This window comes from Chondrus crispus, genomic scaffold (genome assembly GCF_000350225.1).
Source record: "Chondrus crispus Stackhouse genomic scaffold, scaffold_92, whole genome shotgun sequence".
Classification (NCBI taxonomy): domain Eukaryota; phylum Rhodophyta; class Florideophyceae; order Gigartinales; family Gigartinaceae; genus Chondrus; species Chondrus crispus.
Window position 1 is genome coordinate 61,651 of NW_005178811.1, and position 20,047 is coordinate 81,697.

The window sequence follows — 20,047 nt, forward strand, 5'->3', positions numbered from 1 at the left end:
TGCAGCACCTGGCATGTTCTCTCCGCTACGGACACCGACCCCCCCTGTGAATTTACTTGTCTCCAAACCTGCCCAGCGGACCCGAGGGACCGTCTCATCGCTTCCGACGGCTCTCTCATCTGCTCCAATTGCGCACTGCAGAGGAAAAGCTGTGACTCTGCCTTTCAAATAACTGGTCCTCTTCCAGAGGAGGCTCGTTCCTGCGTAGGGAAAATTCACTCTGAAAACAGGGCAGAGTGCTGCAGTAAATGGGGCCTGGGCTGCGCCAGGGAGAATGAAAAATGCTGCACGACTCATTACTCCGCAAGGAAGCTTGGCTGCGAGAAGGGCACTGCTTGCGTTCTTTCAGACTTTGGGTTTTCAGAGCTTGATGTTCCAAATTCCGGCCGTTGTCGTGCCGTTTCAGCGAAGCAGCACGCCTGCGGAGTTTCTATCTGCTCCCGTCTTGGAAAGGAGGAGATATGTCATGTGGACGGCGAGCTGACTACTTGTGGAGCGTGGGGAACCCGCGATCGTGGGAGTAATGCCCCTTCCTGCGACTTTGAATGCGAAGAGTGCCGGGACTCTTCCGTGACTGTTTATGGAAGCAACGGCAAGAAGTATTGCTCTACATGCCATCTAGAGAAGGGCAGTTGTGATTCTGCATTCGATTTTCATGGACCTGTTGACCAGCCTCAGCGTCCGCTTCTTAAACCGCTTTCCAAGGATAGCAAAGCAGATGAAGACACAGAAAATGAGCCTGTTGTCGTTTCGCCAGCACAGAAACCCTTCAAGTGTACTGGGGAAATAGCTCCTCACGATGTCAGCTCATGCTGTGTCGAACATGAAATTGGATGCATTGCAACTGGAGAGGAATGTTCTTCGGGAGGAGGCATGGTACCTACTGCACCCTGCCAATCAGGCAACATTTGCGTGATCGCGGACTTTGGCCTTGCTTCTTTGGACGTACCGAACTCTGGTATTTGTCGTGAAGTGTCACCTGAACAGATGGATTGTTCCGTTTCAATGTGTACGCGGCTGGGTCAAGAGCAGCTCTGCAAATTTAATGGAAGCGTCACAACTTGCGGGTCCTGGGGTACCCCAACACATGGCCATGAGGGGCCGGACTGCTCATTTGAATGTCCCACATGCCTCCAACGTATTGCGCGTGTACGGGCCAGCGATGGATCAACGTACTGCTCTACTTGCAGGCTAGAAAAGGTAAGCTGCTCTTCTCACTTCCGTGTTTTTGGACCAGTTGGACCCGACGCTCCGCAGCTTGATGAAGAGGAAGACATGCAAGATGGAGAAATTTTATTTGAGCCTGAAGCGTCTCCAGAAATGCTCAATGACAACAAGGACAGTTGATAGATGGGAACAAAATAAATGAGCAGAAGAAGGGATAGATGCCAATAGATGGCATATGTTGCCCGCTTGATACAGATGGGCGGCACTTTTACATTGACTGTGTGGGGTTGTCCATTAATATACAACTTGCATTCAGTTACTTGTTTTTCTTCTTCGCCGAACACCGAGCTTTTCTTTATTGAAATCAGTTATTGTACCTTTGAAAATTCCTGTAACTCGAAACGCTACTTCCCACCTCCAATCAGACCAGATCCAACTGAAACGGCATTTTTGCGGACGTATAGTTAATTCTAAATTCTATTCCGTTTTCATCAGCTGCAGTCTGCCTCGACACTTGCCGCAAACTTTTACATTCGTGTCGATACTCTTCGAGTGACGACCGTAAACCTGCCCACAGTCGCGGCACTTGTACTTAAATTTGTACCGAATCTCGTATTCGTGGCAGGTAGTTATGACGAGCTTGTGATCCCAATCATTAAAAATCGTTGACCAGCGTTTAAACTGGTCACCATGCGGCGGCTTGAAGCAGTCGTCGATAATCCAAGCTGCTGCATGGCATAGCTCATGCGCAAGTGTATTGTACAGCCTTACGGGTTCATCCACCACCTTTTCACTCAGCTCGATAGCGGCGGTTCTTGTTCCACATGAGAGCCGCTTCATGCGAGTAATTCCAGCAGTCTTTGTCAACCTTCCAGACCAAGCCACTGTGACCTTTTGCTTCGGTGCCAAGTCCCTCACAAGTCGGCCAGAAAGCACCTCCTTATCAAAAAAAATTAACAGTCTATCGGCCGCCCTCTCCCTGAGGTGCTGAAATGGGAGCGTCGATAGACCGAACCAGTTCACGGCTCCTTTGAGCGCTGGAAGTAAGTTATGTCCCGCATCTACATCAAGCGACTTGTATCGCGGAGGGCTATCGGGAGGGAATCGCAGCTTCGTCACGATCCCTCGACACAGGCCATCCACCATGTCCTCTTCCCCGCTGTCGTCGCCGTCATCATCTACTGAATCCCTCCGGAATGACGAGTTCTTTCCTGTGATGTCTTTGAAGACTTGCCGTGGCGGACTTCTGGGTCGATAGCGTCGGCTTCCAGAATAGTCGCTTCCCTCTTCTGACTCATCCGATGAAGACCGAGACTCAAAAGCGGATGCAGCCGCCCGTCGTCGCCTCACGGTACGAAGTATGAATTCATCAATATCATCGCTATCTGCTTCTGACCTAACTGGCGACGGCGTGTGTATCGCAGCTGCATGACCTTGGGTCACCCAAACCTGCGCCTCAAAATCGGAGTCTAATTGACTTTCGGCTTGGTCAGAAGACGGGGCAGTTGAACTTGGTGGCGAGATATCAACGCGCAAATTCGAGTTGAGTCTCGCAGTATCAAGGACCGCCTCTACGCGTCGACAAAGCGAGTCCAAGTCGTCCGAGTCGTAGCCGGATGGCGAGTCTCTTAGAGACGGACTCGACGACAAGGAGCCAGGCAGACTTTTCTGGGATGAGGAAAGTGATGAACGCAATGATTGTGGTGAAGAGGGCGATGGAACGGGAAGGAAAGGGACTTCCGGAAGAGCTCCCGCTCGCCAGGCGGCGAGCGAAGACTCTGCGAGCTGGCGCAGAGCAGGAGCGTGCAGCCAGGAACGGTCTCTTGTGTTCTTCATGACGAGTCGTCGAGAGGATGGTGAAAGAGTGGGAGGGGAGGGCGGGGTGAAGGCCGGACTGGCCATCTCGGAAACCGTGGTGGCAGAGGTGCGGAATGGAGCAGCGGTCAGGGATGGGGATAAGGGAAGGGATGCTTATCCCTTCGAAGAGTTGTAGGATGTGTCTGGGCCTTCGTGAATGGCTGGTTTAAACGGATCAAATTCTTGATTCACTGGAGCGCTTGCATCACAAAACGGTCACACGTACGTGTACATGTGTACACGTGTCAGTGCAATCCAGGCCAAGAAATGACTTTCTCTCGCGAGAAGACTTCGCTGTTTCTACGGGTTTTCCTCGGTTGCAAGGGAGGCAATACGCCATCGCCATTTCAGCGCAATAGACCTTTGGATGTAGCGGCTTGATACCTTCGCCTCACGCAGACCGAGGGTAACATTACTGTTCAGAGGCCATGTGAAATACTTTGTGCTACGCGTGTTCTCGAAACATAAACCACTACAAATACACGCAAGGAACAAGAGAATTGCTTTCCCTTCTCTCCAGCTCCCGACGAGACTCTCCGTCCACCCTCCCTCTGCAGTTATATGCACCGGAAAACACCATATTGGAAAAGAGTGTAAGGGCGAGAGCAAGATTATCGTGAAGGATTGGGTCGTGAATGGAAAAATTGTAAGAACGTTGTCAATTGCTTGACAATCAATATCACAGTCTCATCCGAGTATAGCAACTCCTTCTCTCAGAAGGCCTGGAGCACGTTTTCAAAAGCTTGCATCTATTTTAAGGTTTGCAAAACGACAGCACCCTTCAGCTGGGCCTCCTTGATGGTCTTATCGTCATCATCCAGTATTTTGCGGGGATATGATGTTGCTAGCGTGAAGCTAGCGACGCCAGGTCTAGAGGCTGCAACGAAGCTTCGTAGATCCCGCACAGTGTTGTCCTCATTCATTCTTGCGACTAATCTTGTGCCATCGCTGAGCCTGACCTGAATAGAAGCCACGGGACGCGACTCGTCAACAGAAACAGAGGCGGCAGCGTTCTCTGCATTCACGCCATCAGCGGGCGCTGCTGGCGCTGCCGATGAGGGACCATCAGAAAGACGCTGTCCGCCACCCGAGAAGGGAACAATCTTTTTCTTTGGAGCGACGTAATCTTCGCCCTTTTTGTCGATAAGGGTAATGCTGACGTCGCCTACACCGGGCTCCTCCATCTCTCTTGGGACTACTCCTCGATTGACATCAGCCAGAAAGGCCTCATTCTCCGGGTCATCAAAGCCTCGGAGCGGTCCATCATCGACCGTAAACCCGTTTGCGTAAAATGTTAAATTGCGAGTTATGTTCCTCCTCACCAAAATATCTGGCCCAACAGTAGGCGGTCTGTCAGTATCTCCGAGACGATACCCGGCGCCGGTGAATGTTTGTGGCCCGTCAAACGCCTCGCGGTCTTCATCTGTGCGAGGCCCACGCTCACGAGCTCGCTCGAAGATGGCGTCTGCGAGATTCGGGTTCTCCGGTGCTTCACCCTCGGTGGACGGGTTGTTGCCGCTGTTGCTGGCCGATGCTGACGCATCCGGTTGGGTTTTCCGTTTGTGAGGGTCTTGAATGACCTGACCAGATTTCTCCCCGCCGGCATAGTAGCTGTTTCGCTCGTCATCTTCCGGTGCCTCACGCAAAGAGTTTAGCGTGGCAACGCCCGACGCAGCAGGACGCCGTTGGCGAGCGGGTTGGGCAGGAGGATTCGAATTTGACGGCGGTGGTCGGGTAGGAGCCGGTCGCGCTGTCGTTGTCGGAAGGGTGGCTCCAGCCGGCATCACACCCCCGGTCTCGAAGAAGGTCGTAACCGCTGCATCCATGTCGTCCCCGGTAGCGGAGAGGAAAAACCTTGCAGTTGCAGCGTCCGCGCCTGTAATCGACGTAAATTGTTCCACGGCCGTTGGGTCCAGCATGACGTTAGATCAGAAGTTATTGCTACCTGCGTGAAGAGTACACACAACTTGTTCAAGCCGCGACTAACAAAAACTGAGTGATTATGTTTATCGCAAGACGAGACCAGGGGTAGACGCGCATGAAAAAAAGATGAGCAATGATTCTCGTGTCCAAGATGGAATCCAATTCATTCCCTTCCAGGGGTAAATTTTTCCCTTCCAGCCGTGATCCAAATTGGATCAACTACTACTGTATATAAATACGCCACAATTTCATGGTTTTTCCAGCAGTGAAACGCTGATGTGGCCGAGTGGTTAAGGCGTCAGACTTGAATTGTGCAGGAAATCTGATGGGTTCGCCCGCGTGAGTTCGAATTTAATCGAGTACCTCATCGTCAGCGCGCTATCTTTTTAGTTCCAACCCTTTTTCTTTTACATCTGTCCGGGCAGTTGAGCTTATAATCCTTGGAAAAGCTGTTGACATCAACTAGTTAATTTGCTTCAAACTATGGGATGAGCATGTCGTAGATGTCTCTCACACCTTGGCATGACAGGTCGCGGCTCATGTCAGCAACTCGTTCCTCGAATTTTAGCGGTCTACTGGGTCCAACTCCTTGCCCAGGAATCCCATATCTATTACCTGACGGCCGCGAACACTTATGCGAGAGGCAGGTTCGCCTTCAGTGTTCCGCTGAGCACATGTATATCTGCTCCGGAGAGAAGGACAGAGTCTGTAGAGTAGTGATATCGCGCTCTGAACTTGTGTTGGCATTGGCATTCGTAGGGTTAAGTCCGATCAGGATGATACGGTCGCGTTCCTTGTCCCTGGAGAGTGGGCCGACAGCAAATAGAGTATCGACAGCCTACACCCAAGATGCTTTTGTAAATGGATTCAGACATGGACCGACCAAAACAAAAACAAAGCATTTATTTGGCTTACATGAAGTGAGGAAAATCCACCGCATGTCAGCTTCGGACCGAAGCTAGAAGGGCAGATGAAATGTACTAAAAACAGAAATGTGCTGCAAGAGGCACACGCCAACGACAATGCCCCAGCGGCGAGCACTTCTCGCGCCGTTTCAAGAGAATCAGTTCTGGGACAGAGGTTGTCATGTTATCCATGTGAAACTCCTTCGTTGCCTTGTGCACTTTCTTACGTTCTAGTAAGGACGATAGGCAAGGCTTCTGTGTTGAGAATCGTAGCTAAGTAGTGTTTCCACCAAAACATAAGATCGACTTCCCACGATTCCTACTAGGGATTTCTGCGCAGTTTATTCAAACGGCTTTGGTGTCACGTTTTTGCATCTTGGGAAAACCCGGATTTGTCATTTGATTCGAATAGTTGTTTCCATTGGACTCCCGATGGCCAAATCAAAATGTTGAAGACTGCGTAAGCAGTTGGGGTGAAGCCCAATTTCAACCATTTGTAAGTCTAGTCCTATCGCACCTGAGGCACAATATCAAGAAAATGAACATGCAGCTAAACCTATCCCGATTGCGTCGCTCACTACGCAATGTGATCAACACATTTGCGATGTTTTGAAAACACTACTCACGGACTGGTGTTCGATGGCTGAGCTATGCGCAAGAGCAATAACCACTGGGCTTGGCTGTTGTTTTTCAATCTGTGTTGGCCAATTGCTTTGGAAGCAATCCGCCAACGGCATATCGAATATGAGCACCATCGTCTATTCATAGCCTTGCAACGAAGACCTAAAACATACCGCTGGAGTCAATTACGAGAAACTTCAGGGATAGTCGACTATTTACCACTCTCTTAACAACTTCAGGACCCTGACAACTTCGAGTAGAGGTTCTATCTCGTGTCCAACATCCGTCAGTTGAAAGTCTTCATTCCCTTGACGTTACCCTCCAAGTACAATGTGCACCCGAACCTTGATCTACGCAGCTCTTTTGTTGCTTGCGGTAGCGACCACTTCTTCTCAGAATACAACAAGTGTCCCCAACTCGCCACAAAGTCCGACATCTCCTTCGCAGCCTTCCGCGAATTCTTCCGCATCCGGGTCAAATGGATTTGGGTTCGGTTCAGGAGCCCCTGGAACCGGGGGTGGAGGGGGTTTTGGGTCTAACGGTGGCGCTGGATCTGGAGGCGGTGCTGGTACTTCTCTTGGGGGTTCCGGCGGAGGCGTAGGCGTTGCGGATGGTTCATCTGCAACTGGGTCTGGCTGCACAACTGGATCATGTGGAGGTGGTGTGGCAGCTGGTGCTGGTCCACTTGACGGTTTCACTACACTTGAGGGATCTAACGGAATGGGCTTTGGTTCAGGCGCTCCTGGCACAGGTGGAGGGGGTGGGTTTGGCGCGAACGGAGGTGGTGGTGGCGGTGGTGGTGGTGGTGACAGGCTCGGCGGCACTGGAGGCGGTGGTGGTGCATCGAATGGGTCTATATCAACTGGATCAGGTGTGACTAATTCCTCATCTGGAATTGGTACAGTGAACGGTGCCAACGCCGGAACAGTTCCAATTCCTACTCCAGGCGCTCAACCGACAGCTCAAGCAATTACATCAGGAATGAGAGACGACGATGTGACAAGCACGACAACTTCAACCGTGGATGCCATCCCTCCGACGGTGGACCCTTTACGAACATCTCCTCCCTTAAGTGTTTCTGGTGGATACAACGGTGGTGCAACTACCTCATCGACTACAAACGGAACGAATTCTGGAGTACCAGCAAGTGCTACATATGGACCATCGGGAGACACGGTACCCACGACGCCCACACCAATGTCGGCGAAGTCTACTGCGTCCACCCCAGTCCCCTCAATGCCGGCAGCAACAAAACGACCGCCACCGTCTTCTACTGCAGTGAGTCAACCTTCTATATCTTCCTTGCCAACGGCAATTCCACCACAACGTTCACAGACGACAAATCTCACGAAAACACTTGGGCCAACTGTGACAGCTATTGCTCCTGGGGCGTAAAGACCTTACAACGGGTCTTGATACGGATAGGAGTCTCGGGTTATTATACTGTAATAATCTTCGCCTCTAGTGAAACCAAACCTATGTCTTCAGGTGTAATTGAAAGAATATGAGAGAATCCCAACTACCATTTGGACTTTATCGGGAGCCAACAGGAGGGTTGACCTGAGACTTGTAGCTTTAGTGAGGTCATGTGGTTTTACCCGACTACAAACAGTTTCCGGCATTATTCGATACGCTTTAGATAATTTGCGTCTACAGTGCAAAATCAAGCAAGCTTTGAGACCTCCCCCTCCCCTTCCCAATGCCTTCATGTTGTGTCAACGAGCCAAGTCATGACAGCATACCAAGACGTCGTCTCATAGCGGCCCGTTTCTTTTCAGATCTCACTCTTTTTCGCATCGACAAAGCGTGAGCGTCATCAAATGTTTCAACCTCTGGTGGCCCCTCCTCATCCTCAACTGTCTTACTGGCGCGCTGCTTCGCAGCAGGCTCTTGAGTTGAACGTGTTTGTTTTGCTTCCGCGGCGGAACGACTAGGAGATTCCTGCGCTTCGTTTGAAGATCCGGCAACTGTCTTCCTTTTCTTCTTTGAAGGGGTTTGCGGTTGCAAATCTTTCTCTATCGACTTTTTCTTTTTCGAGAGTTTCCGCGCGGAGTCATCAGCCCTATTTCCATTATCTACTTCGGCGGGATCATTGTCAGAATCAATCTTTCTCTTAGCCATTAGAGCGGACTTCGGTTGCTGATTCGTCTCAATCAAATTTCCACGACCTCGAGACACTTTTGGTGAAGGCTGGACATCCCTAATTTTTTCCGCATTGGCATCAGCCTTACTTACAAGACCGGAAGGCTTAATGCGCAACTCTTCTCCATCGATAGTAGCCGATGTACCTGCTCTCGTCGAATCTTGCGGCGAGCCCTTGTGCCCTTTAACAGGAACTGACTTTACGTTGCCAGGCCCTTCATGTGCGATTTGTTCATCATTTTTTCTGTTTGTTGTTCTGTCCGACATCTTCTTGAGCTTACAAACAAAGAAACCGTCCAAGTTGTGTATATGTGGGTATATGCGACGCGAGTTTGTAAGGCTCGGATGAAACCTGTGTTTGCGCATTTTGGTGAAACCAGGCACTCCGAATGAGATACCGGCCTCAACAACTTTAACGTCTCTCTTGCGAAGAGCGTAGTCCACTACTGCTTCGTTTTCCTCCACTAGGACTGAGCATGTAGAATACACAATGTAACCACCCGTTTTCGACTTCGAGTTTACCGAATCAATGGCGGCGAGTATCAATTCCTTCTGAATTCGCGTGGTATTCTCCACATCCTTCCTGCGACGATTCATTTTTACAGCTGCGTCGTGGCTAATGATTCCAGATCCCGAACATGGAGCATCAAGAAGCGCTCGATCGAAGCTGTGGCCAAATATTTTGGGAATCTGAAGACCATCATAGTTGCTCACGACCGCATTTTTCAGGCCGAGACGGTGAATGTTCGAAACCAGTGACTTGATTCGGCCCCTTTTGAGATCGTTCGCGACAAGGGTACCAGTATTCTTCATAACGGCACCTATGTATGAAGTCTTGCCTCCGGGCGCTGCTGCCATATCAATAACTCGTTCGTTTTGCTGCGGTGCAAGCGCGACCACTGGCAAGAAGCTTGATGCTGATTGAATCATGTAGTGACCGGCCAGATATTCTGGAGTCGCACCGACCGGAACTGACGAGTCATAAACGACAAGGCCAACGGCTGACCATTTATCAATAGGATCGACGTTCATCCCTCGGGTAATGAGAGCCTCGGCAAGTTGCCTCCGTCTAGTCTTGAGCGTATTTGTTCGAATTGTTAGTGGTCTCGGAGATTCTGACGCCTCCATGAAGTCGACAATATCTGCACCGGGAAAGACATCCATGAGCATTTCTGCAAGTTCCTCGTTGTACCCAAAGCACGTGCAGATGGTTTCTCGTAGAGCGTCAACGTAGTCAGAACGGGCCATGTCAGGCTCGCGGCGGGTTTTGAAGTCAGCCAAGACGTGCAAAATACCACGAATGCGAAGCATAAGTTCTTCTCGTGTCGCTCCCATAATCGCATCTTCGTCTCTACCACCACGGCCTAATGCTCCAGATTTGAGCTTAAATCCAGCGTCTTCCTTCTCCGCACGTTCTCTTTCATCTTGCATTTCGGCATCCGCTTCACCTGCCTCACGAAGTCGCTCTTGAAGAATGCGTTGCGATGCCATTTCAAGGTTGTCGGGAGGTAGACTGCTGTCACTGTCGGAATCTTCGTCGTCGTCGTCGTCGTCGTCGTCCTGGTTATCCTCTTCGTCGTCGTCTTCCTCTGAGTCCAGTAGCTCCGTGGTGCCATTTCCTGGAGTAGCGAGGTCTTCCTGTGATGACTGACTGTCATTCTCACTTTCTTCTTCGTCCTCCGAAGAGGCAGGCGATTCAGGGTGCCCATTCGCGGTCTCTTTCGAATGGCCGTTCGCTTCATGGGATTCGACATCCTCCTCTTCTTCCTCTTCGTCGTGGTTCGAAGTGCTCTTAACTTTGAGCCATTTCTTATTTTCATCTGAAAAGACTGGGGCACGAGTTTTCTTCTCCCGCTTACCGTTTTTCGGTACGACCTCAACACCTTCTGTATCACGATCGCTCTTCTTCAGTTGATACTCCAAACGGCGACGTCGGACTCGTTGTCGCTGGCCTGCCCCTTCGGCGACACCGGGATTATGGCCCGTGTGCTCAAGACCGGTTCCCAGTTCTTCGGCGCGCTTGCGGCGGCGGGCGCGACCCGTTCCTCCCATTGCAACTGCAAATTTGTTATCAGAAGTGGAGACGCGGAGAGGAGGTAGAGCCAGTTGCAGTTGATTTTCTGAGAGCAAAGGAGATGCCCACAGGTGCAATTTTAACCGGCGGGTGCGATGTGGGGGCAAAGTGCCTGACGTAGCCCTGGGGATCAGAGGCACGGCAAGTTACGCCACCGCCGTCGGTCCTGTAGAAATCCGTGTCGCCTCGAAATAATTGTGAAACGTGGGATACATGGACACATGTACCTACCCAATTGGATACACGTTTCACCGGCAGGATTCTCGAAAAAGGTAGAGGAATGGATCCACTTGTTCGTTCAAGGTTGGATGTATCTCCAAAGGACTGAATTCTGAGCATGCTCCGGGCCAGGCAAACATCGTATCAAATGCCCTGCCACTTGGCTACGGATAAATGGTCAATTCATAGAGCAAGGCGATTGGACAGCGCCAGTTCTCGGCAACGGCGCTTGTCCGTTGGCCCGTCAGAGTGGCTGCGACGGAGCGAGTCCAGCATCTCATCCGCACACACGAAAATCCTTGTCATACTGCATTGTCCCGTGCCCAGAAGATACCACCCATCTATTCCGCGGTGGCCCCGCATTCCTCTGGCGGAGAACTCCTTCCTCGTCGGCGCCCAAGGCAACACGTTCGTCCCTTTCCCAGATAAGGTTGTTTGTTTGCACACACTCGTGCTGCACACTCATCACTAAGTGCACTCCTCAGCCACATCACGAACAGATACTCACCATGTCTCCCTATCCGATCAACGTCCTCTACGGAACGGTGACCGGCAACGCGGAAGAAATAGCCCGCCGCATTCACAACGAGCTCCCGGGGAAGAAATTAGGCCAAGGGCTTCTGTGCAGTCTCGAAGACTACGCGAACGTCCCTTCCTTCAACCAAGGCGGAAGCGACGGGTACGCGGTCGTGGTTGTCTCCACCACAGGTGATGGAGACCCTCCCGAGACTATTCGCCCGTTCATGCGACTACTTCGCAAGAAAAAGGACACCGAAGTTTTGAAGCAGCTTCGTTTTACTGTCCTCGCCCTCGGCGATACCAACTACGAGAACTTCTGCAACACAGGTAAGCGAGTCGATAAAGGGCTTGCGAAGCTTGGTGCCACCAGGTTTTACAAGCGCGGTGATGCAGACGATGGCGTCGGACTTGAACTCGTCGTCGAACCGTGGCTCGAGGGATTGTGGACCGCTTTGTCGAACGAGGTGGAAAGAAATGCCAAGGAAGGTCCAGTTGAGAGAAAGAATGTGGTCGAAGTTGAACAAATGGCACTCGCCCCGCAAGAGAAAGACGAGGCTGAACTTGAAACAGTTGTGAAGGCTGTGACTGTGCAAGAGTTAGGGTTTGACGAGGCGAGGCTGCCAAAAGTTTTTCCTCCTAAACTCAATGCTTCCGTCTTAGACGCTGGCCCGACGTTCGAGCCACCGACATCCGTCAACTTATCATATAATCCAGACGTTGTCAGATGTGCGTCTATTTCAGCCGCGCAGTTGCTGACTTCCCCGGATGCAGGTAAGATTGTTTGGCATGTGGAGGTCACTTGTGATGAGAGCAATTCCATCAAAAAGAAGTATCGCCCCGGTGATGCATTCGGTGTCATCGTTGAGAATGATCCAGATGAGGTGCAACGGTTTCTCAAAATTATCAGCGTGGACGGAGACTCAATCTTGAAGGTCGTAAAAGACAGTGGGGATTCCATCGCTACGGCCCCTGTGTCTCAATTTGCAGCTCAGCGCATTGATCTTCGTGCGGTTCCCAAAAAATCGTTATTGCGTTGCATGTCTGACTATTGCGAGGACATCGACGAAAGGAAGGCATTGCTACATTTGTGCTCTCGAGACGGTAGAAAGCAATACTCTGAAGAGCTTGTGTCGAAGAACATGTCAATTGTCGAGATATTGGAACAAAAGGCTCCTTCGTGCCGGGCTCCGATATCCTTATTTTTGGATCAGCTACCCTGTGTAGCTCCAAGATGGTATAGTGCGACCTCCTCTCCGGAACTAGATGGCTCTGCCGTCCTGCAGTTTGCGTTTAGCGTTGTTGAAAAGGGCCTTGCAACAAATTCACTAAGCAAAGCCTGTGAACAGTTCTTGAAGGGTCAGCCGACACGCCCCGTCTTGTTGATTGCACGGGACTCTGACAGTACGAGTCATTTCCGACCACCAGTCTCAATGGAGACAGACTATATCATGATCGGTCCGGGAACTGGTGTGGCTCCCTTCCGAGGATTTCTCCGGGAAAGAGCGGCCCGCGTGGAGAAAGAACAAGCACACACGCCATTGAACAGTAAAACAATTCTGTTCTTCGGATGTAGATACGCGGACAAAGATTTTCTTTATCGAGAAGACCTAGAAAAATTGGAAGAGACAGGCATTTTGTCGTCTTTAGATGTAGCTATCTCGCGTGGCGGAGCCAAAAAAGTGTACGTGCAAGATCGCCTTAAGGCGCGGGCATCTGAAGTGGCGGACGTTGTCAAGAACGGAGGGAAAATCTTTGTATGCGGAGATGGAGGGGGTATGGCCCAGAGCGTTCACCTCATTCTTGGCGGAATCCTTGCCGAGCACTGCTGCGAAGGGAATGAGGAAGAAGGTAAGAGCATGCTTCGTTCTCTAGCCGAAGAGCATCGCTACGTCCGAGATATTTGGTACTACGGAGAGCACAATCAGTGAAGCATCCCTCGCAACGGGCGCTCTTGAACTCAGCATACATATAGAGCCGGATGTTTCGTTCGAAGAATTATTGTAGAGTGTTCCTTGCGTGAATTCAATGAAGTTTAGACAGCCTGCAAATTTTTTAATTTACTTACTTGGTTTCCGACATATCGAGACATAGTGTTTCAAGTTTGCTCGAGAATGCTTCTATGCCTGACTACCCTGCAAAGGGCTGAGACGGACGTGCACTACTCACAGGCTTATATCTTACCGCAACGTAGGATTCAGTCCAAGTACTTTTCCTCTTCTCATATATAGCATATATAACACGGTCGACGCGCTTTTTTAAAGATGTAAAGTTCAAATATTAGTATGTCTCACCTGGGTTCTGCTGAATAGTATGGTGGTGTCTTTGTGGTAATTAGCCTCATATGAGATCACTTTCCATCTTCAAGATTAATACAGTTAAGGCTACTTTTTGAAACAGTTCTATCTTTAGCCCATTCTCTCTCAAAGACAGAAACTCTGGGAGATCAGAAAGCACACTTTCCATATATGTTTTTAGGGATGAGTCGCACTTGGACATTACAACTGCATAAGGACCTTGTCTATTGAGCGAGCCTCTAGACGCCGTGCTGTATACAATACCCAAGGGTACTTACTGTATGACGATCGCACTACATAATATTGACATGTGTACACGTGTACAATATGGCCACACCCATGGCCCAAGTGCCTTAATGTAAAACATCGCTTCACAGTGTCTTATGGGGAATGCATTTCCTGTGGTACGCACAAAGCCCCTCCCTCGACTCCAGTCTAGGCGGGGTTGCTTTGGTGTTCGTTTGGTGGCAATGCCGATGCCTCCCCTGTGGCAGCTCCCTCTTGACTTCAGAGCAGTCCCCAGCAGTGCCATCAAACTAATGACCTACTCTCCCTGAGTACGGTAGTGGCCTCCCTCGTATTTACTCTCCAACCAAACAACTGAAGAGCCCGGAATCTCGACGTTTCCATTGTCACTAGCCCGCTGCCGCTACCAAGAAAGCTACAATTGGGAAACCAGTAGACCTGCGAAAGCAGCAGCCGAGTTCAGATGCCAATTCGAGCTTATGACGGAGCAGTAGAGTTTGGGCTTATGTTTGTGAATCCCAGTTTTCTTTCGTGCCCCTATAGACCCAAATTTAACCTCCAACCAAAGACGTGTTCGCGGCATTTTGCGTCCTGTTCCATCCCGGCGAGCAAGAGGCAACCGAGAAAACCGAAAGGCTTCTGGGATGACATTGAGAACATCCGAAAAGAACTGTTTGTTTTTCAACAAACCAGCGCAGATGTGCCTGAAGGGATGATGCCAACTGCCCGACAGCTACGCGCAGCTGGAAGACGAGACCTCGACAACGCCATATCCAAACACGGAGGATACCACAAGCTCTCCGAAGCACTTGGCATGAAACGCGCATCTGGCATGCAAGCCCCAGGCTATTGGAATGATTTCGCCAACTTAGAACGTGAAATTCGAGGGTTCTTGAAAACCCACTACGAGACAATACCGGAAGGATATATGCCAACTCAGAAGCAGTTTCGCGACCTCAAACGCTCGGACATTGTAGAAGGATTAGAGAATCACGGTGGAATGGCTCAGGTAGCTAGCAAACTGGGCCTCGTTGGACGAAGGTCTAACAAATCAGCAAATTACTGGAAAGAATGGGCAAAAGTTGACGCAGAGATACGGTCATTCATGGAGAATCGAAATGCCACTTCGTCAAACGAAACCCCATCAAACGATGACCTGAGCGAAAAAAGGCGTGCTGAGTTGCAAAAACTTCCTCGGATGCCGTCGCAGAGGGAGTTGCGTGCAGCGGGGAGAGGGGACCTGGCGGAAGCAATATCCAAATTCCATGGTGGTTTCCGAGAAGCAGCGAAACGTTTGGGATTCACCCCAAGGAAGAAAAAAGACTTCTTTTATGATAGCTTTTCTAATTTAGCGCGAGAGCTGTACTCATTTGCAAGTGAAGTTGGTGAGGAAAGTGTTATGCCCTCAACCGCCTTGATCCAGGCAAGAGGAAGAACAGACTTGGCAGCTGCCATTCGCAAGTATAATGGGATGTCGAAAGTTTCACAGCGTCTCGGCCTGCAGTACCGCGTTCGGACCAGAGAAGCGTTTAAAGATTGGGACATCTTTCGACGCAGTCTCGTGGCATTCATAGAGCGGCACGGTACCGCGGGGGAAATACCCTCGTGTAGGTCTCTCACAAACTTTGGTCGATCAGATTTGTATCAAGGAATCCTCCATCACGGAGGCCCCCGAGCAGTCTCTGATAGAATGGAACTCAAGAGGAACTTCTATCAGGACTTTCACAATGTGGGCAAAGAACTTCTCGATTTCATCAAGACGCATGGCACCGAGGGTGTAATGCCGACTGAAAATGACTTTCTTGAAATAGGAAGGTCATCTTTGAATTTGGGCGTGTCAAAGTTTGGACACTCCCATGTGGCGCAGAGACTAGGCTTGAGCGAACCGCTTCAATCGACTCAGATAGCGCTGGACACCCTTCTGCAACGCTCGCTGAATCTCTGGGAGTATTGCGAATGTGACGGTGACACAGAAGAGCGATGACGGAGATAGGGATGTGACGCTCCTGACACGAATTGTGACGCAAAGGAATGTAAGAGTAGAACGCATGCATGAGGATCACATGTCTGAGACGGATGCCTTGTATGCCGTTCGCTCATCTTCCCTTCTCTGGGCCCTCATCTTCGCGATGCGCGACTCAAAACCGTTGGACCTATCGACTCCGTCCCACCGCGGACCTGCTGAAATATTATACCTGTTGTAGGAAGTCCTTGGCACTGTTTGCAACTGTTCGAATTGGCCTGCGCTAACATTCAAACTGCGCGGGGGTACAGAGCCTTGCCAGGTTGTGGCGGATGGCATTTTGCGACCGGAGCGAGCCGAAAGGCCATTCCCCTGCTCCGAGAAAGAGGGATTTCGAGCCCGAGTTGATTTTGCAAAACCATCGGGCTTGCTTGGATTGAGGTCATATGCGGGTCTTGACTCTGGTAACTGCAGGCTCGTGTCGGGGTCATGCATTCCACGAAACAAGGGAGAGGGAAGTGCAGCACCCCCACTCTGCTCTCTTTCAGGTGGAAGGCTGTGGTCAATCGCGGGATCAGTCCTCGATGCACGTCGATCACGCGGTGGGTGTCTTGCGGCAGACGCAGGAGGACGGCGAGGTGGCGAGGCGTCACTGACATTGCCGGAAAGGGCAAGGTCCGGCACATGGCGGGAAGGAGAGGGGCGAGGGCGTCGCGGCGGTGACGCATCGCTGACGTCGCCGCCGTGTGTTGGACGGTTGGAATCGATTGACGCATGCGCTGGGTCCATGGGCAAGATTTGGTTGGTTTGAGCTTCGTCTGGTCAGACGACGCTCAGGGCTCTCTGAGGTTGCGTTGAGAAGTGGATGAGTGACTCTTCTCGCACGCCGAAGTTGTGTGTCATTCACAATATGTCGTCTTGCTCCGCACGTTATGGTCCGCACGGTATCTGCACGGTACGCTCCGCAACGGCAAAGCAAGCAAAGACTGCTCGGCAAGAGTAGGACGCAGTGCCAATGCCTCATCCTTGATAGTACCCTTCTCATCGGCTCAATTTGGGTAGCTTTAGAATTTTCCTAAAATCGGCCATTTTACCCCTGTACTGGCCAGATTTTCAGTACCAAAAAATCTCTCTTTGACTGCTCCACGTACTGTACCATCCGGCTCAATTTGGGCACCCATACCGAAGCACATTTACCTAGGCTGCGACAAACCGAGGAGACTTTGTGCTGCGGCATGTTGCGGACCGGTATCGCGACTCTCCCCTTTCCCCTTGACACTAGACCAATTCCGTGTCCGCCACTGACTCAGGGGAACATCGTCCAAAGAATCCGAAAAACTGCTCTCTAGGTTTCGAGCAACCTTCGCCTCTCCAGCAGGATCTACGTTTTCTTTGTCACAAAAAGACTCCCTCGACATCACCCTACTGTGTGTCTTGATAGCCTGTGAGCTGGCGTGTTCGCGATTGAAGTTTCGTTAGCCTCCGACAGCCTTTGAGAAACATTCGAAGTGAGAACAGCCGCTCCCTGCATTTTTCCACTATTTTTACGTGCTGTGCGAGTGCAAGATGCCGTTTTAGGGGCACGGATTTCGTGTGATAGTATGTCCTGGACTCTGTAATTGGACTGCAGAATACAAGCAACCTGTGCAAGAGTGCGGGAGGCGGGTAGCCTGCCGTCAGTCAGACAGAAAGTGAATTTCTTTTTTGTAGTTTGAGGGTTTGCGTCCGCTGACCCCATGTGAGGTCCAACTGACAAATTGGCGCCCTTTACTGGGATATGAGATACGAGATCGTGTGTCGAGGCTATGTGGAGCACTATCAGAGGGAGCAAGGTATATAAAACGGTAATCCATAGGCCAAATACGGCATTTGACGAACGACGCCCGAGCATTGTCCGGTGTGATGGACTAGTGGCCTGCAACTGCCGGATTGATTTTGTAAGAGGTCTTCGCCCAAGATAAATGGCTCATAGAGATCAATTCGTCCCTCGCCTTCCGCGCAGTTGGCTGAAATGAGCGATTCACAAGTTGGTCGCAGGGTTGGAGAATATGCGTTGTGTTTGCGGGGAGCTGCACAACGATAATATTCAATCTTTCACACGTCTCAAGCCACTGTAGCCCATCACGGGAGCTGTGTCCATCCACCAACAGCACAATGTGCTTATCTGAGGGGATGGTTTTTCGAGCATGCTTGTTTATGTGCTCTGCAATTTTGACGAATATGTTTCAATCCTCGGATCCATTCTTTGTTTACGTGAAGAGATGTGTGTAAAGGAAACCACTGTGACCCACAAAGCTAGTCGGGTATTCTTCGCGAGTCAGTAAAGTCAAGTTCGCTCAGGAGCTCCTTCCAAGTGCCCACAACCTGCTTCCCGGAAGCTTCGAGAAATAGAGGTGCAATTTTTCCGCAACCCGCTACAGCGATACCAGCGGTCACATGCTTCCCATCGTCCCGTATGCTCCTCCTCGCATCACCGCTGTGGGTATTGGAGGAGGTGTAACACCTCATTTTTCTACCGAACTCTCCTGAGACAGCCGTCCCATCCCAGTTCCAAATGCGGCGTGGGTCCAAAAAATTCCGGGATGATTTTCCTCGACGCGTTTGAGGGCTTTCGCCAGAGTGAGTATATGAGACTGATTCTCAGCAGCAAGGCGTGTGCTTGAGAAATTCTCAGCAACACGGTAAGCGAGGGAGCGATTACGAGCTCGAAAAGAACGGATAGCGTCTGGTGAGGGCAAGCCATTTGCGTATCTGGCGGAACGATCAGCCGAAATTTTGGCGTGTACTGTGCTCATCACGTTTTTTTCTACTGCGGAGCCATGCTGAGCGGCATGTAGAGCTCGGTTAACTACAAATTGTTCCTCATGTGGAGACAGAACGGGTTTGCGACTGGCGTGATTGTCCTCTGTATTTAGCAACTTTTTGAGTTCGTCCGTGTTTGAGCTCTGATATGCTTTTTTGATTCGTGTGGCGGTTGATCGAGACACGCTTGTCTTTTCTGACGCTTTGTGGGCGCTGTCGCCCCCTTTGATTAGGGAAAGGAGCTTTGCGCGTCGAGCTGCCTCCTCTTTTCTTTTTGCGATTTGCCTCTTGTGAGCGAGCTCTTGCGCTCTCATTGACGGTTGCATACCGCCACCGCCGAGTCAAGGCGCACGTAGGGTGGAGGAGGGAGGAGAATACTGTCCCTGCGCGAGGTATGGGGTTTTGAGATACACTGTGGACATTTTTAGAAGGCCGGGAAGGCATAGGCTCGAGGTTTGCACGGTACCCAAATTTCACCATTACCCAAATTAAGCCGGGTACAATATGCGAAACGCAAATAAATACACCCATTAAGAGCATCTTTACCGCATGACCGTATTTAGAGGGTTTTGCGCTTAGACACTAGAGACTAGGCGTAAACTCTCTAATTAAGCAAAAATAATGCACAATTCTGCAATACGTGTGACACCTGTAAATGATTCCACAATTCTGTTATCCGGTCGTGACGATAATTTCTGTTAGGGCAGCCCTATTATATCCCTTGTATTGCTTCCTATGGATCCATATATGGAACACACCTTTCAAAATGGCTGTAGTAGCTCAATAGCCACGATTTTTATTACTTTCGTCCGCCAACCCATTCTTCACACTACTCACAACCATCCACTAAAAGGCCAGGCTGATTCCACTTCGGCAACGTCTCCAATTTTTATTGTGCAACTTCCTCATTTTGGACCTCCCCATAACCTCCTTTTTCTATTGTTCCATGTCATGAGACCCATACGTGCACACGTAGCACACGCATGACAGCGCAATTAGATCATCTTTATTCACCGCCGTCTCACTAATCCCTCCTATTCCCTTATAAGGTAGAGACACGATAGGCATCAGTAAACGGAGGCATCGATCTTGCACCACAGGTTATGGACCCGAAGATCGCCTCACTGCAAGACGATCAAAGCACCCCGAATATCGCCCCGGACCCGGTCAAGACGACAACACCACGGCACCCCCCAGCCCTGTCGCCCCCGTCCCAAGTTCGCGCACGCGAGTAGAGGCCCTTGTAAGCGCTCCGGCCACCGCCGTAGAGCCCGAAGAAACCGCTCCGGACACCACCGTAAAGCAAGAAACCACA

At 50.7% G+C, this 20,047-nt stretch overlaps 8 protein-coding genes; 4 read left to right on the top strand and 4 right to left on the bottom strand.

Annotated features, from left to right (window-relative positions):
• Nucleotides 1-1,644: 1,644 nt before the first annotated feature.
• On the bottom strand, nt 1,645-3,069 carry CHC_T00008028001 (hypothetical protein). The gene has a single exon (XM_005711867.1). The coding sequence runs from the start codon at nt 3,067-3,069 to the stop codon at nt 1,645-1,647; it is 1,425 nt and encodes a 474-aa protein (XP_005711924.1).
• Nucleotides 3,070-3,164: 95 nt separating this feature from the next.
• On the bottom strand, nt 3,165-4,943 carry CHC_T00008029001 (hypothetical protein). XM_005711868.1 is given in 2 exon segments: nt 3,165-3,773; nt 3,774-4,943. The coding sequence occupies 1 exon segment, from the start codon at nt 4,941-4,943 to the stop codon at nt 3,774-3,776; it is 1,170 nt and encodes a 389-aa protein (XP_005711925.1). The 3' UTR covers nt 3,165-3,773.
• Nucleotides 4,944-6,803: 1,860 nt separating this feature from the next.
• Nucleotides 6,804-7,868, top strand: CHC_T00008030001 (hypothetical protein). Its single transcript, XM_005711869.1, has one exon. The coding sequence runs from the start codon at nt 6,804-6,806 to the stop codon at nt 7,866-7,868; it is 1,065 nt and encodes a 354-aa protein (XP_005711926.1).
• A 110-nt stretch (nt 7,869-7,978) lies between these two features.
• On the bottom strand, nt 7,979-10,667 carry CHC_T00008031001 (hypothetical protein). XM_005711870.1 is given in 2 exon segments: nt 7,979-8,201; nt 8,202-10,667. The coding sequence occupies 1 exon segment, from the start codon at nt 10,665-10,667 to the stop codon at nt 8,202-8,204; it is 2,466 nt and encodes an 821-aa protein (XP_005711927.1). The 3' UTR covers nt 7,979-8,201.
• Nucleotides 10,668-11,417: 750 nt separating this feature from the next.
• On the top strand, nt 11,418-13,712 carry CHC_T00009055001 (Methionine synthase reductase MTRR). XM_005711871.1 is given in 2 exon segments: nt 11,418-13,355; nt 13,356-13,712. 1 exon segment carries the CDS (start codon nt 11,418-11,420, stop codon nt 13,353-13,355), a length of 1,938 nt encoding a protein of 645 aa, XP_005711928.1. The 3' UTR covers nt 13,356-13,712.
• A 1,453-nt stretch (nt 13,713-15,165) lies between these two features.
• On the top strand, nt 15,166-15,951 carry CHC_T00008032001 (hypothetical protein). Its single transcript, XM_005711872.1, has one exon. The coding sequence runs from the start codon at nt 15,166-15,168 to the stop codon at nt 15,949-15,951; it is 786 nt and encodes a 261-aa protein (XP_005711929.1).
• A 75-nt stretch (nt 15,952-16,026) lies between these two features.
• Nucleotides 16,027-16,719, bottom strand: CHC_T00008033001 (hypothetical protein). The gene has a single exon (XM_005711873.1). The coding sequence runs from the start codon at nt 16,717-16,719 to the stop codon at nt 16,027-16,029; it is 693 nt and encodes a 230-aa protein (XP_005711930.1).
• A 143-nt stretch (nt 16,720-16,862) lies between these two features.
• On the top strand, nt 16,863-17,009 carry CHC_T00008034001 (hypothetical protein). Its single transcript, XM_005711874.1, has one exon. It carries the CDS (start codon nt 16,863-16,865, stop codon nt 17,007-17,009), a length of 147 nt encoding a protein of 48 aa, XP_005711931.1.
• The last annotated feature ends 3,038 nt before the right edge of the window (nt 17,010-20,047 follow it).

Bases quoted from the DNA above. Each gene is read 5' to 3' on its own strand.
- CHC_T00008028001 (XM_005711867.1), bottom strand. From the start codon at position 3,069: ATGGCCAGTCCGGCCTTCACCCCGCCCTCCCCTCCCACTCTTTCACCA.
- CHC_T00008029001 (XM_005711868.1), bottom strand. From the start codon at position 4,943: ATGCTGGACCCAACGGCCGTGGAACAATTTACGTCGATTACAGGCGCG.
- CHC_T00008030001 (XM_005711869.1), top strand. From the start codon at position 6,804: ATGTGCACCCGAACCTTGATCTACGCAGCTCTTTTGTTGCTTGCGGTA.
- CHC_T00008031001 (XM_005711870.1), bottom strand. From the start codon at position 10,667: ATGGGAGGAACGGGTCGCGCCCGCCGCCGCAAGCGCGCCGAAGAACTG.
- CHC_T00009055001 (XM_005711871.1), top strand. From the start codon at position 11,418: ATGTCTCCCTATCCGATCAACGTCCTCTACGGAACGGTGACCGGCAAC.
- CHC_T00008032001 (XM_005711872.1), top strand. From the start codon at position 15,166: ATGCCGTCGCAGAGGGAGTTGCGTGCAGCGGGGAGAGGGGACCTGGCG.
- CHC_T00008033001 (XM_005711873.1), bottom strand. From the start codon at position 16,719: ATGGACCCAGCGCATGCGTCAATCGATTCCAACCGTCCAACACACGGC.
- CHC_T00008034001 (XM_005711874.1), top strand. From the start codon at position 16,863: ATGGTCCGCACGGTATCTGCACGGTACGCTCCGCAACGGCAAAGCAAG.